The 15,056-nt window shown below is 37.1% G+C and overlaps 1 protein-coding gene across 1 annotated transcript in view; it reads right to left on the bottom strand.

Moving 5' to 3' along the window:
* Positions 1-866: 866 nt before the first annotated feature.
* TBCA (tubulin folding cofactor A) overlaps positions 867-15,056 on the bottom strand; it is a 25,970-nt gene continuing 11,780 nt past the window's right edge. Inside the window, exons 2-4 of the mRNA XM_066568973.1 lie at positions 11,826-11,931; positions 4,682-4,768; positions 867-2,023 (exon numbers count right to left, since the gene is read on the bottom strand). Of these exons, the coding sequence (XP_066425070.1) occupies positions 1,943-2,023; positions 4,682-4,768; positions 11,826-11,931 (274 nt within the window). The 3' untranslated portion in view covers positions 867-1,942. The remainder of the gene's footprint in view (positions 2,024-4,681; positions 4,769-11,825; positions 11,932-15,056) is intronic.

Here is a 15,056-nt window from a genome sequence, read left to right on the forward strand (position 1 = left end):
TAGGGCAGAGTATCATCTTGGTCCATGATGCAGTAATAGGGAGCTAGGAAATGGCTTGTACAGAGACATATTAGGCAAACATGAGAAACCACTCACCCTAGAAACTACTGCACTAAGAAACATTTCCTAAAGTTTGTGTGGTAGTTCAAGGCCATGTGACTTTCATTCTAAATGCTGCCTTAAGCCATGTCACAATCCTACTTCCCTTCAGCCACTATAGATCACACCTGTTTAGCTTTCATATGCATTTTTTGTGGTAGTCAGCAACTGCACATAATTTTTATTTGGGCTTGTTTTCCAGAAGTGTGTATTCTTTCTTCTTCTGAAGAGCAATTTTTATTTTAAACCCTACTTTACCCAGCAGACTTGGCATCTCCCTACACTTCTTTTCAGCTCAGCATTTATTTCACCATACGCCACTCAATGGCTGCAAGCAGACTCATGCTGCAGTCTTTCAGCTGTGACACACTTTGTGCACTCCAGCCATCTTTCCCAGTGGAGGTCACAGACTGGTCATTCAGCTGGGTGAATGAGTGTCCAAAGACGGATATTTTCCTCAGTAGCACTTCATATGTGCTGTGACCCAGGCAGTGTCTGCTTGGCACTTCCATGTCTAGAACACAATGCTGGTAAGAAGTCAGGCATGTTCTCTTATGGAACTGTACTGTCAAAACAGGTTTCACCTCTTAGCCCTCTGTGGTACTGGTCTGGGGTCACTTCAAAAGTAGATCATTCTGACTGATCCAATCAGGAATCTTTTGGTGTTGATCTTCCAGAGTAGTGCTTAAGAGTGATGGAGAAGTAGACATTACTCTAAATGTGCTTAAGGTACATAAGTAAGTACTGAAACAGCAGTTTACTCAAACTCAGGCAAATTAACAAAGAATTTTATTGAATATTCAATTTAGCACCACACAAAAGGTACACTGTGCTTTGTGTTGCCTTTAAGAAACATGCCAGAACACTTTCAAACTAGAAAAACTAATGTAAAAAGCTTCCTTGTTTATCAACAGAACTTACTATTTGCTTTAGAGAAGCTACTCTGAAAAAAACCACAGCTTTTGTACATAATGTTTTAATGGTCTTCCGGGCAGACTAAGTGTTGTTCCGTTACCCATTAGTTCCCCTTAGCTCTCTTTTGTGTCCTGGGGTTTGAATTTTGTTCAAAAAAAATATCACTTAGGCCAAAGTGCTCCCAAGAAAAGCATTCAGTCCAGAACTCTTATTAGCAGATGCAACTCACAATATACTAGTCACCTGCTAAATCCTGTTTCCCGAAAAGCAGAAGAATTTTGATGCATGGAATTTGTATGAATTGGGCTCAACTTAGTGCCATGCACATTGAGAACGATCCGGAGTCAGCTTTTGCCTTGGACTCAAAAGTAATCAAGGAGTACATACTTGATAAAACTACAGAAAAATTGCACCATAAAAAAAAGGTAGGTGACTGGGAAGGGTTATTTGCTCTACCTTCTCTTTCAGTATAGATTTTTATGCTGTAATGTATATTATTTCAAATATAAGGTGCTTCTGAAGCCCATGTTGGGGTTGGAACTAGATGGAACCTTTCCAACCCAAACTATTCTATAAAGATGTTTCATTCTTAAGTTATTAGTGGTCCCTCTAATAGCCAAACTTTGTTTCTTAGCCTGAACTGTTCAGATTTAAGTTCTCTATATTAACTAATACACTTACTTTAAATGGGCTTTATTTTTCTTTTTTTTTTTTAATTGAGGTGAACTGGAAATATATCTATTTTGCCCAAATATGGAACACACAAATGTTTCAGAATATTCTTTATTTGATGCACCTTGCAGTTAGAGAAAGCTCAGTTTGCATAAAGGGAACTTTAGCAAGTCAACAAAAGTAGTAGAGCCATAGTCAAATGAAACTGTGGAATGGACCCCGTGCTAATGCATATAAGGAGAGAACTGGAAAACAGCTAGGCTTCCAGCTTCACTGACTCCAGTATGGAACGTGCTTCTTTATACTCTTCAGCTTCTTCCAATTCTTTTTCATTTTCCTGTAATCAAAAGCAACATTTTTGAGTATCCTGAAAATAACTGTTGCGGGATTAAATTTAAGAAGGTAAAAACTGCTAACAAATAAGGAGAAAGCTGACGTACTCTACAATATTTCTGTCTTACTGGCAGCATCTTCTTACAGGTCTCAAGTGGATGGACTACGAAATGGGCTGGGAGAGCCAAGTCCCTCCCACTGTAAGTAAAGATCAGGTTCATGACAACCTGAGGAACCTGAATGTGAGATACCTAAGTCTGTTGGACCTGACAAGATGCTTCCCAGAGTCCTGGAGAATTGCCTGATGCAGTTGCCGTGCTCCTCTCCATGACATTTGAAAAGTCATGGCAGTCAGGTGAAGTCCTTAAAGACTGCAAAAAGGGAATTATCGTTGTGGACTATATGGTCCCCCACAACATCCTTCTCCCTAAATTGAAGAGAAGTGGATTTGATGGGTGGGCTCTTCACTGGATAAGGAATTAGCTGGATGGTCACAGCCAGAGAACTGGTCAGTGACTCAATGTTTGGATGGAGATCAGCAACCAGCGATGTCCTTTAGGGAGCTGTACGGTGAACAGTGTTATTTAGTATCTTCATTAATGACACAGAAAGTGAGATCCATAAATGCGCAGATAACACCATCAGCTACTCAAGCTGAGTAGCTCAGCTGATGCAACTGAGAAATGGGATGCTATCCAGAGGAACTGGACAAGCTTGAGAAGTGGGCCCATGGAAAAATTCATGTGTTTTAACAAGGCCATTGTGCGAGGTGCTGCCTGTGGGTCAGAGCAGCCCTGGTACCAGCACAGGCTGGGGATGAACAGATCCCAGCAGCCCTGCCCAGAAGGAATTGGGGGTGCTGGTGGCTGAGAGGCTGGACATGACCCAGCCATGGGCACTCCCAGCCCAGAGAGCCACACGTGTCCTGGGCTGCATCCAGAGCAGGGTGGGCAGCAGGGCCAGGGAGGGGATTCTGCCCCTCTGCCCTGCCCTGCTGAGACCCCACCTGCAGGGCTGCATCAGCTCTGGGCTCCCAGCACAGGAAGGACAGGGACCTGCTGGAGGGAGTCCAGAGGAGGCCACAGAGATGATCAGAGAGCTGGAGCACCTTCCTTTCTGGACAGGCTGAAAGTTGGGTTTGTAAAGCCTACAAGAAAGACAGGGACAGACTTTTTAGTAGGGCCTGTTGTGACAGGACAAACAGTGATGGTTTTAAACTAAAGGAGAATAGATTCAGGCTAGATAAAAAGAAGTTTTTTACAGTGGAGGGTGGTGAAGAACTGGGACAGGTTGCCTAAAGAGGTGGTAGGCATCACATCCATGTAAATACTCAGTGTCAGGCTGAATGGGACTCTAAGCAACCAGATGTAGTTGAAGATGTTCCTGGTCATTGCAAGGGAGTTGGAACAGATGATCTTTGAAGGTTCATTCCAACCCAAACCGTTCTATGAAATGAGGAATATATAATTTTTGAAAACACACATTCTATGTTACTCAAAGCAAAGGTAAATTCTTTTGTCTTGCTTAAGGTCCCAGATAATGGCTGTCATGTGCAAGTGGATTTGACCTATGCATACCTTTATTTGGTAAGTGTTGAATATCTAAAACCAAGGGACGAGTAAAAACAAACTTCAGATTAAGAGTACTCTTAGAAAAATGCTTAAGTAGACTGACAATTGAAAAACATACTAGGATACAGTACATGTCAATAAATGCATTGAAGATGAGCTAAGCACAGAAAGAAACACATGAAGACTTCCAAATTCTTAACAGCAATAGTAACTGTCCCCATTCCTTGTTTTAGGTTTGCATACTATGGATCAACAGCACCATTTTTGCACACCACTGAAATTTAGACTGTTCAGTAACTAGATGAGAGACAAAAAGACCCTAAATCCTGCCAGGTACTGAGAATTTATTTTGGCAAACAGTAGAGGCAGGCTACCTGAGATTAGGACACCTTGACTTTTCCATTAAAAAAGTATTTGCATTTTAGCCATCACTATATCTGGGACATAATTTAGGATGTTTATTTTTAGCCTCACAATACCATTTATTGTGCACCAACATGTATAGCTGAATTCTTGATGAGAAGGCAGCTTTTAAAATAAGCATTATCATCTCCAAACATAGTATAGGTTCAGTGAATCTATTTGTACAACATACTCTTTATTCCTAAAGGTATTTTTATCTTAAAAAGCAGGGCAGTACTGCTCACTTCACTGATAAAACATTAAGCAATACTCAGCAAGGACTCCTCTGACTTGTCCATAGCGTAATAGGAGTAGTAACCAAAGTACCTGACAATTTCAGTTCTGTACAAGCATATTATATACATTTATACTATCTATAAAACCTAAAGTAAGTGAACTCATTTTTCTGATGAGGGAACTAGGACAGGAGTTCTGAGTCCATTTTCACAGTCTGGGATAAGTGTATGTTCAATGTACATTACATTAAGGACAGCTTCTAACACACACAGTCTCCACAGACTGAAGACCAAGTCTGCAAAGACTGCTATCTAAAGCAAAATACTGGTATCTTATAGGATGCTGGTCTTGGGACCTACAGAAAATTCTTTAATCCAGTTTTTATTTGCTGCAGTTGTTTATCCAGGAACTGCAGCACTTCTTCATCAGTTGGGGTGTGATGCAATACTCACTAGTAGTTGAGTAAGCTCTGCATGTGCAACTTCTAGTCTGCGTTGGCAGTCTGGAATCATCATTCGTGACTCTTGTAAGATCTCGATCTGTGAAAATCAGAAGACAATGAAATTAGAATATGTTCCAGATAGAAACATTATCTTGTAGGATAAGTTGTTACTCTAAAAAATCAGCAATCTAGTCATTATCTAGGAACTTCAGAACAATTGCACATATCTTCTGAATAGGCTTCTTTTCTTAGAAGAATTCACTTAGCATAATTGCTTAAAACTCCGTTAATTTACAGCACATTTACTCTATGCATAACTGAATATCAAGTATTAAGTGCAAGACAGTATTCAGAATAATCTTTCCCTTGGCCAAAAAGTACAGCTTAGTAAGGTTTTCAGCAGTTGTTAAAAAGTCTATTTATAACAAACTTTCTCCTGCTGTCATGAAGCAGCTTCATCCAAAAGGGGATCAGCTGGTTATATAAATATCTCCTGCATCTTTTGGGTAATAAAGAAAAAGAATGTTCAGATAATACCCCATAGAGATAATTACTGCATGAAAAAAGTTATTGAGTTATTGATCACATTGTGTGCAGACTGCAGGAGGCTCTGACTGAAAGACAAAGGTAAAGAAAAATGAAAAGCAAAGACCAGCAGGCTCATATTTTTGATGCTTATCATGCATAAAAAGTTATTACATATCCTTGTGCTTCATTTTAGGAGAAAGATTATTCTCACCATGCACTTTGAACAAAATTACTAAACTGGCACCCCACTGAATCTGAAAATCCTGCCACCTCCTAAAGAAAACAACGTCAGTTTTAAGAAAGGGAACATTTATTTCATGGAGCATTTCTGGATCTGAACACCAAACACTGAGAAGAAAAGATGTGCAGAGTTGTTCAGTAACGTTAAATTTATTTAGGAATTAAAATCTGTTAGATATTTAGATATGAAACATTTCCATTCAGGATAACCTGCAACAGAAAGCCTTCTCTTTAAATCGCTTTTTTCTTTCTGCCATTCCTATGTGGTATCATCCTGCTAGTATTAATGCTGCTGTATCAAAAAGTCATTGTAAAAGGATGTTAAGCTGTAGTTAAGAATGCAATTATGTATTCAGAAAGGCTTTGTGTAACAAGATATTATCAGCAAGTTTTTAAGTGTCACTTAGACCATTTGGTTTTGAGAGAAAAAACTTTCGTTTCTAATTTTACACTTTAATCAGTCAATGTAACAGCCATAGAATGAGGTGTGCCATAAACTGCATGATATGATGCCTTCTGCTTTATGTAGTAGAATACCTACAGGAGTGAGAATATCCAATAATTACTTCCTTGTGCCACACAGATATGAAATATTTTTGTGTTGTAAAACTTGTTAAACAGATAATATGAAATTAGTAACTTATTTGGTATGTGCCACTAGACAAGCGACCTGGGAAGGCATGTAAATCTTGACTCTGTAAGCTATAGTCCTGCCTGCTCTAAGAAATAAACAAATCTACCCAAATAATTTGATTCAAAACAATATTTGACTGATTTCCAAATGGCTACCCAAGTTTTATTTATATGTGCCAGTGGTGCAACGATAAATAAAAATCTGAAAGATGATAAGTCCTAGAACTATATTCAGTAAGTGCAAACAGCTGGAGACTGTTCCGGGAGAACAGGAATTTTGTGCACCCATTATGATTTAACTTCTGCATAAACCAATTTCTTTTCAAAAAATGCTGATAATCTCAGATAAGACTATTTACTTTTACAAATATACATAGTGAAGTCAAAAGTTCAAACATTATATAAGCTTTTTGACTGGATTTTTAAAAGCGTTTATTCTTTAAATTCTATAAAAATTCTGCCCAAGTTTCACACGGAACTGTAAGGGTGCCAAGCACGACAGCCACCCAAACTCCAATGCCAGGCACTGCAGCCATTTCCATCCCTGTGACATGCACTGCAGCAACTCAAATTCCACTGACCAGACCAGAGCAATTCCAACTCCAGCTAAAGACTATTATTCAACCCCAGCCAGCAACTAAGTACCAGGCAGCAGCTCACTTGCTCCTGCCCCCAGCCTAGTGGGGAGAAGACAACAGGAAGAAAAGATAAACCTTGTGGGCTGAGATAAGAATAATTTAATAACTTTTAAAAATGCAGTAATAATAATGAGGGAGAGAGAGATATTAGTTTTATCAGCTTCAAAAAACAGAAGCAGAGTATGTTGATTTGGGTTTTTCCCCCAACTGACCCACATCTAACCAAGAGATTTATAGATATGTAGATCCAAATAATTTGAAAGCAACAAAAAACTCCACTGCAAAATAAAACAAAAAACCCCAAACAAATTCCATAGGGTTCTCCTTGCACTTAGAAGGACACCCTGATATACTACTGGGTCACAGGTTATAATGCCAGTATTGTTTCATGTGAAAAGAGTGGTGTTCTGAACAGAAAAGGTAGGCTAGAAACCATGACAAATGTAAATGTGTCATATATGTACCAATTACATACACAAAAATTAATATACAGTCTAGCTTTTAAATACTGTCACATAATCACTTGCCTGTTTTCTATTGCACAGATAATCCTAACAGTATGGATCTACTCAAAGATGGCAGAGGTAAGGAAAAGACATGTAGAAAATTGTTTGCTAAAACAAGTGCTACTGGTTTGAACTACTTTTCCTCAAAAAGTCTGTAAAGCACTTGGAATCCATTAACTAATTACAGCCACACCTGGTGGAAGGAGAGGGACTAAAAGAAAAAAAGTAACCTCTAAGTATTACAAAAACCAAAGGTTCCAAAATTTAGTAATCCCACTAATAGCACACAATAAATAATCATGCTAAGGCTACTGGTAGGCTAATCCATATTTGTAGCTTAAATCCACACCATGGCAGTACTTCTCATCTCAGCAGTAAACAGAAGTAGTATCAAGGTACTGGGCCTTGGTAATATCAATGTACTTGGCCAGGATTGTGGTGTAGGGATCTATGGAGTAGTACAGCATAGATAATGTAGCAAGAAGCTAGGCATAGGGAACTCAAAGGAGATACAGCATTAAGGTGAATATGGGCACAAAAAAAAAACCCCATAAATGCACACAAGAATTGTAGGAAACACAATTTTATGAGTTCTACTTGCTTTCAGGCCCAAAAGAAGCTTGAACCATCCACAAATACAGGATACAACAGCACACTTGCTTTAGGCAAGTTGTCAAATACATTCATCAAAAGACTCCTGAAAGACCTTGCAATAAAAAACTGGGAAACACAGTTTGGTTTCTACAGTGCTTGAGTGCTTCAAGAAATGGCCATGTGTCAACAATGAACTACCTACCACCTCTAGCATGAAAACTGATGGAGGAGGAGAAACCCTCTAGATGTAATACCTTGGTATTTCAAATGAGTTTTCTTTGCAGCTCCTCTCAGTTAAGATCTAATCCTGTTTCTTCTAAAGCAGATCACTTTAGGACATTAAAGACATAAAGTCCAGAATCCAAAAGGTACTATATCTGCCTAGATAAGAAGGAAAACACTCTTTGGAAAACAGAAGGGGAAAAGGAGGATCACAGTAATGCCTCTTCATAATTTGGTTTCTTTCATAAAGTTTGAATGCGTCTTTAATACCAGGTCTGTGTTAGGGATATTGTATGGTATTTGGTACAGAGAATTCCAAGTTGCTGGCTTTTCAGCAAACAAACTGCGCTTTTGTTAAGGATAGTGTCAAAATATATAAGGAGAAGCATTAGGTCTTCACTTGCATTTCCACTGCAACTTTACCAAGGATCTAGAGCTAGAATTCATAATATTAAACAAAGATCATCTATTCTTAGGGGGCAGAAAAAGTACTTATGCAAATAATGAGACTGATGTAAAACAGCACATTTAATCTAATCTTGCTCAATCTGTGAGAAGAAGGAACTTTGAACCAATCAGGTGGGTGGTTGGAAAGAGCTAAGCATGTAAAAAGCCAACTAACCAGAATATTTCTTTGAGGCTAAAAAGACATTTTAAAAGTTCTAGAACATTACAACCTGCCTTTCAGCAAGAATCCGTGAATAACAAGACCAGCAGCAAATTACCATCTTTCACATTATTTTCCAAAACAGCAAATAATTTCCAAATGCCTGTCTTTTTAGCTGTTTCAGAAGGTACTCTTTCACTCAACAAAGCAAGAGAAATATTGCAGTTTTCACAAATACTGGAAAAAAACTGTACGAGCAAGATGTACTTTATATACTCTTAGGTACTTTTGACACGCAGAGATTAAATTCTGTGTTAAATCCACTGGATTTTTAATTCATCTAGAAATAACAAAATTCAAGAAGTAACTTGGAACTGTAGAATTACATTCAAAAAATGGAAAATTTACCACCCACTTATCAGTAAAAATGTTGCCAATTAGCAAAACCACCAGAGTATCTCTACAATCCCAGAGAGAGGAAACATAGAGTTGATGCTTTCCCCCAGCTCACATGTCTCAAAATAAAAGCATGAGCTGTGAAAGAATATTTATTTATATATGAACATCAACAACCACAGAAACACAGAAAGCTACAAGTTTCTAACATTGGAGTTTGCACTTGAATGATACTGTGTGAAAATTCTCTATTAAAGTAGTATTATGAAGTCCTGTGGAAAGTCTTCATGTATTGAGAATTGTTATAACTGAATAGAAACTAAGACTTCATTAAGACAAAATCAGTAGGCAGTTAGAACTACACTACTTCTTGCTACCCAGAGAAACTATAAGCAAAACTTGCAGCTGGTGGGATAAATCAGAAGTATTTCAATATTTATTACCACAACAAAGTCTTCTTGCACATTGCAATGGAATCTTCAGCATCTAACAGCATTGCAAGAAAACTGTCCTTTTTGTTTTCCTGGTATTGAATCTGCTCCTCATTAAGCAAGTCCTTCTGGACAGTTCAGGTGAGGGCTAGCATGTAAGAATTGCCAACCATCCCAGATGGTCACTGCCTCAGCTAGAGAAGACTTGAGTCCACTGGAACCATGAGTTGCCCCAATGCATAAGGAGTTACGAGAAAAATACTGAATCAAAACCTATTGTTCTAAAAAGGGACTGATCCCTCATTACAGACCAGACATACTCTAAAGACTACATATGCTGTAAGAATGGTATTTTCCACTTTAAAGTGAAATTTTCCGTATTCGCTTTTGTATGTAAAACTGTATGTTCTGAGTTATAACTAGAAAGCTAAATGAAAACAGTACTATATCAAGAGAAAGTATTGCTTTTAGGCTTTTAAAGAATCCCTGCCTGAACTCTGGATTGATTTGTGCATGTATAGAAATACATAAATACACACACACACACACACACACACACACACACACACACACACACATATGATTTAGTCAATACCTCAGCTAAATTAATAGTTAAAACTATTCTCCTAGTCTCAAGTAACTGAATTCATTCCCACCCCCCAAATGTTACTTTTCATTACCAAGATAAAGATTACAACTGTATTTTAAGAAATTAGAGATTAACTAGAAGCAATTCTTAAAATGGGTAACTACAGATATTTTTTCTGAAAATGATCTCAAAGTCTTTACTGTATCCAAAATATCGTTCTGAGCAAACTCTCCTGGAACCATATAACTTTCTTTGAAGTCTCCAAATTTTTAATAACCTAAAATAATAACTTCCAGAATGCAAAGTGTGCTGAATAAACAAGAAATGAAAACATCATTGGAGAATCTGATTGCTTTCAAAGTGGATCAGGCAATTTCTGAATGAATCAAGACTGTTTTCTGTGAAGGCTTTTGTCATTGGTCTCTAGAAAGACTTTCAAGGAGTAGGTAACAATTTCAGCAGAAGTTCACAGCCATCACTGGTTTTGACTTTCATGATATCTTGCAGGTCACTGTGGAAATACCATGATACAGTCAAATAATCTGATGAATGGACAACACTAAAAATAGGAATTGAACTCATTAGTTTTTGTTAGCACCAGATCTTCAGAAAGGCTGTTGTTTTGTACATCTTCAAGTCTCAGTCTGGTGAGGCAGAAGACGAGTCTGCTCCATAAATACAAATCTTTATTTGTACACAAATTCTTTGTTTGTATTTCATTCCCATGGCACAATGAAAGCAAGGCAGGACATAGATATATGAACTAAAATATGAATTTACTAAAAAAGTTGGTTTAACTTTTTCTAGAAAGGCTTTCTCCTATCTTTTGCTAATTTTGTATTTGAATTTTGTTTAACCTATTCTTCCATTGTTTAAAAAAAATACAGGATTCCAGAAGGTTATGTTTATTACTATTAAGTGAAAATAATTTTAGTACAGTTTTGATTTCTGTGAAGATTTGAGATAAAACATCTTGGAAATACTTGGACAAAAAACATTATCAAAAGATAACATAGTTAGTTGAAATAATATGAGAACCACAGTGAAACACACATTTCACACTTCTGTAAAGAATAAACACCAATCTCCCAAACCCATGTTCCTCTTGTGGGTAGATGTGACACTTTTTCTCCCAAAAGGGTATGTACCAACTGTCTGCAACCACTATCCTTGTGGTAAACCTTCCAAGAAAAAATGTAATCATACTAACAGTGACACTACACTGTACTCTTGAGCAGACCAAAGTACAGCATGCCCCCTCCTAATCTATGACTTCACTACAAACTCCAGCAGCTTCACACTGCTTTCTTTCTCTGAGGTTTGTGATTTTACCAAAAGGATAATAGTGAGTAAAAAAGGATACTCAAGAGCTGAAATGTTTCCCCTTCATATTAAATACTGGGCATTCTCATTTTGCTCTAACATTTCCAGTTAGCAGCAAGTATTTGGTTTACCTACATCCACTGAGACCATGTATTCACTACAGGTTCTCCGTATTTCCAAGAAAGAGTCCATGATGGCCTCACACAGAGTGAGTGACAGTCATCGTGACATAAAGTACTAAGTAATAATATACATACATATAAACTATAATCCTTGCAATTTAACACCTTCAAGAAATTTCTATGGCTGTTTTTATGTCACAATTATAGTCTAATATTTATATAACATGAGTCTAGAAAAGTACAGGAGATTCCTCTCTCTGAAGATGACTATGATTAAATGAAAACCAATAAGGATTTTATAAAACAAGATCTAGGAATAGTTTACCTGCTTCTTAATTCCATAATCATCGCATGCTTCAGCTTTCATTTTTTCAATCTTTTCTTCTTGCTGTTTTGCTTCTTTTTCATACATAATTTTTTCTTTTGCCAGCCTGCAATTAACAACCAAGTCATTGTGTTAGTCTCATTCTATTACAGTAAAAAGTAACATCAGTGAAAACAGCCCCCCACTCAAAAGTTACAGGCCTGGAAGATAATACACAATTTTATAAAAAAAGGCTTTTAACTACTGCAAAAAAACCCCTGTATCTAGGAAATGATAAATTTAGCTATAATATAAAAAGAGTATTTTCTTCACTTGTCTTGATGCCGGTTTGGGGGTCACAGACAAAAGTAACAGTTCCAGAATTTATATTCCAACAATTTTCTCTATTTCCTGTCTTTCAAAGGAAAAGGAATCCATGTTTTAATCATAATAATGGACCCATACTTGGGAGCAGGATGCTTTTTGCTAACAAGCATAAATTCAAGAGCAATAGAAATAAGTTTGAAGGTCAGAGGAATATTAAGCTAGTCTAATATGATGTCCTACTGTAACTATTACATTGCAATCCCATTATCAAACTTTCCCACTTTATCACATGTATTCATTAGGCATATCTTAGATTATGCAATACTAGATATGAACCAAAGCATCTTTCAGGATCTGAAAAATACTGGAACAGTTTCTCTTCAGCTAGATCAGGAGCAGAACAAACATGGAGATACTTCTGCAGACCTGAAATCGTGCTGAAAAAAATCCTTCCCCAAACAAGGGTAAGATTGACCTATATAAGATTGTTTGAAGGTAATTTAATATCCAAAAGAACATAAGCAGATTCAAGAAGCAAAGAATATATTATACAATGAAAAGAGAATAAATAAAGGTCTAGTAGGGTCTAGTAGAGAGCTTCATGACCACATTAGTGCATCAGTGTTAATTAGTTCATCATTTGTCACAGTTAAGCGCCCTACTAGGAGTGCTGAGAATGGATAGAATGCTATTGGGGTGTCAAGAACCCCTGTGAACTGAAGCTGCCACAAAACCACCACTGCAGCTGTATGACAAAAAAAAAATCCAATGAGAATATACTGATAATGCAACTGCTGGAACTCTCCCTGTTATTTACAAGAGTTTATTTGCTAAAATAGCCCTAAGCCATGGCTCCACAGCAGTCAGTCTAGGTTGGGCTGTAGCAACATGCACCTGAACTTGCTTCAGTCCTCATGGAGTCATACAGCCAGAAAGGGCTGTCAGCCTTACAAAGCATCTTCAGCTGCGTGCGGAGCATGCACTCTGGGTCAACAGATCAGGCCATTTTCTACATGTAAGCCAAGTACCAGCTTTGAGAAGTAGAACTGGAGAAAAACAGGAACCTAATTACTAATAATAAAGACACTAAATGAGTGGCTGTAATTCCAACTACTGGAACTAGTTCCAGTATTAGCATCAGTAAATATTGATTTAATAGAGGATGAGTTAATTGTTTGATCAAGGTTACCTGATTTAATTCCAGACAGTATTAGTTTTAGGTTCTAAAAAAGTTCATTTTAATCAACCCGTGAAACAGATGACTTTTTCTGAATGAAAACAGCAAATTCCCTCGAGGAGCAAGGGGAGAGGTGTGATTGAACAATGTTTTTATGTGATTCACTTATTGAAATGTGCACCCCATTGGAACTAAAGACAACTTATACTTCTGAATGAAACATTTTACATTATTTTAAATTTTAGCCAAAACAAAAGGTTCAGTGCATGACATTATTTGTATTTTCACATTCACATCTCCTATGCACACTAACTTTTCAAACTGACTGCTCCCTCAAGTCTGTATACTTTCATCAAACAGGGAAAGACTACATGTTCTCACCTAATTTTGAACTTTTGCCTACCTTTCTCACATCTGCATTCTTGAGAATTGCATCTGTATTTATTGACCTATTTCTGTAGTAGCTGTCATGTCACAAGAACTTGAAATATTCTGCTTTTAAAAAAATATATACAGGAAATATGAACCATGAGAACATTTTCTGTGACAAATTTCCCACTGGACTTTGTTCAGAACTCAGATTTATCTAAGTTAATGCTCCGCTTATCATTCGTAAGATTGGGATGTTGATACCTAATGCAATTAAAGAAGTTCTGATTTGAAGACATTTCCTGTACTAGCTCCTTTCCCTAGATGTCATGAAGCCATTTCTACTGCTTATATAGCTTGGGGAGACACTAAGTAAGTGGACAAATTGATTTTAAAAATAAAGATAAATTTCATAATGGAGACATACTAACACTTAATCACCTCTTAAAAATTTCAGCAGACATCTACAGAAAAATACCTGCATAATACTTTCCTTTCTTCTTCCTTTAACCATTTTCTATCTGGAAAATAGATTCTGGGTTGGGTGGGGTTTTTGTTTGTGCTCTTTTGTTCATTTTTTGGTGTTTTTTTTTTTTTTTTTTGGTGGAGGGTTTTTTTGTTTGGTTGGACAGTTTTTGGGTTTTTTTTAATATTTAAATGGATACAAACCAGAATCTAGGTTGGATATTAGGAAGAAGTGTTTTACAGAAAGGGTTATAAAGTATTGGAATGGTCTGCCCGGGGAGGTGGTGGAGTCACCATCCCTGGATGTGTTTAAGAAAAGACTGGATGTGGCACTTGGTGCCATGGTTTAGCTGAGGTGTTAGGGCATGGGTTGGATGCACTCTTGAAGGTCTCTTCCAACCTAATGATTTGTCTTTATATATGGTGTGACCATCACAGTGAACTGAGTAAGAATAGCTCAGCAGTCAAATTGCATTTGTGTGCATTTCAAGAACACAGGTCATTCGGTAATTAAAAAACCATAAAAACCACAAGAGGCTTAACTTTAGCAGACATTTTATGGTGTTGTAAAACATATAAGGTTTAGCGACTTCAACTTTTAACTGAAAGAATCAAAAATTTAGAAAAAAAATTGAACTAATGTGAATTCCTTTTTATCATAGCTATATATATTACACATCCATACATATAATATCACATTATTATTGCTTGTATATGGGTTATTGCTTGTATATGGGCAATAACCCTTTAATTCTACAATAGACAGCTCCCTAAAATATTACCTTGTTTTTAAACAATCTGGTTTCCAGGTATCCATCTGAAACCTTAAGGCTAGCCTTATTTCAGATACACAATAATCTACATAGTCTAATAGTTCTGTAAATAAACCAAGCATTTATCACCAAAAAGTTCTG

Source organism: Molothrus aeneus, chromosome Z, assembly GCF_037042795.1.
Source record: "Molothrus aeneus isolate 106 chromosome Z, BPBGC_Maene_1.0, whole genome shotgun sequence".
Taxonomy (NCBI): Eukaryota; Metazoa; Chordata; class Aves; order Passeriformes; family Icteridae; genus Molothrus; species Molothrus aeneus.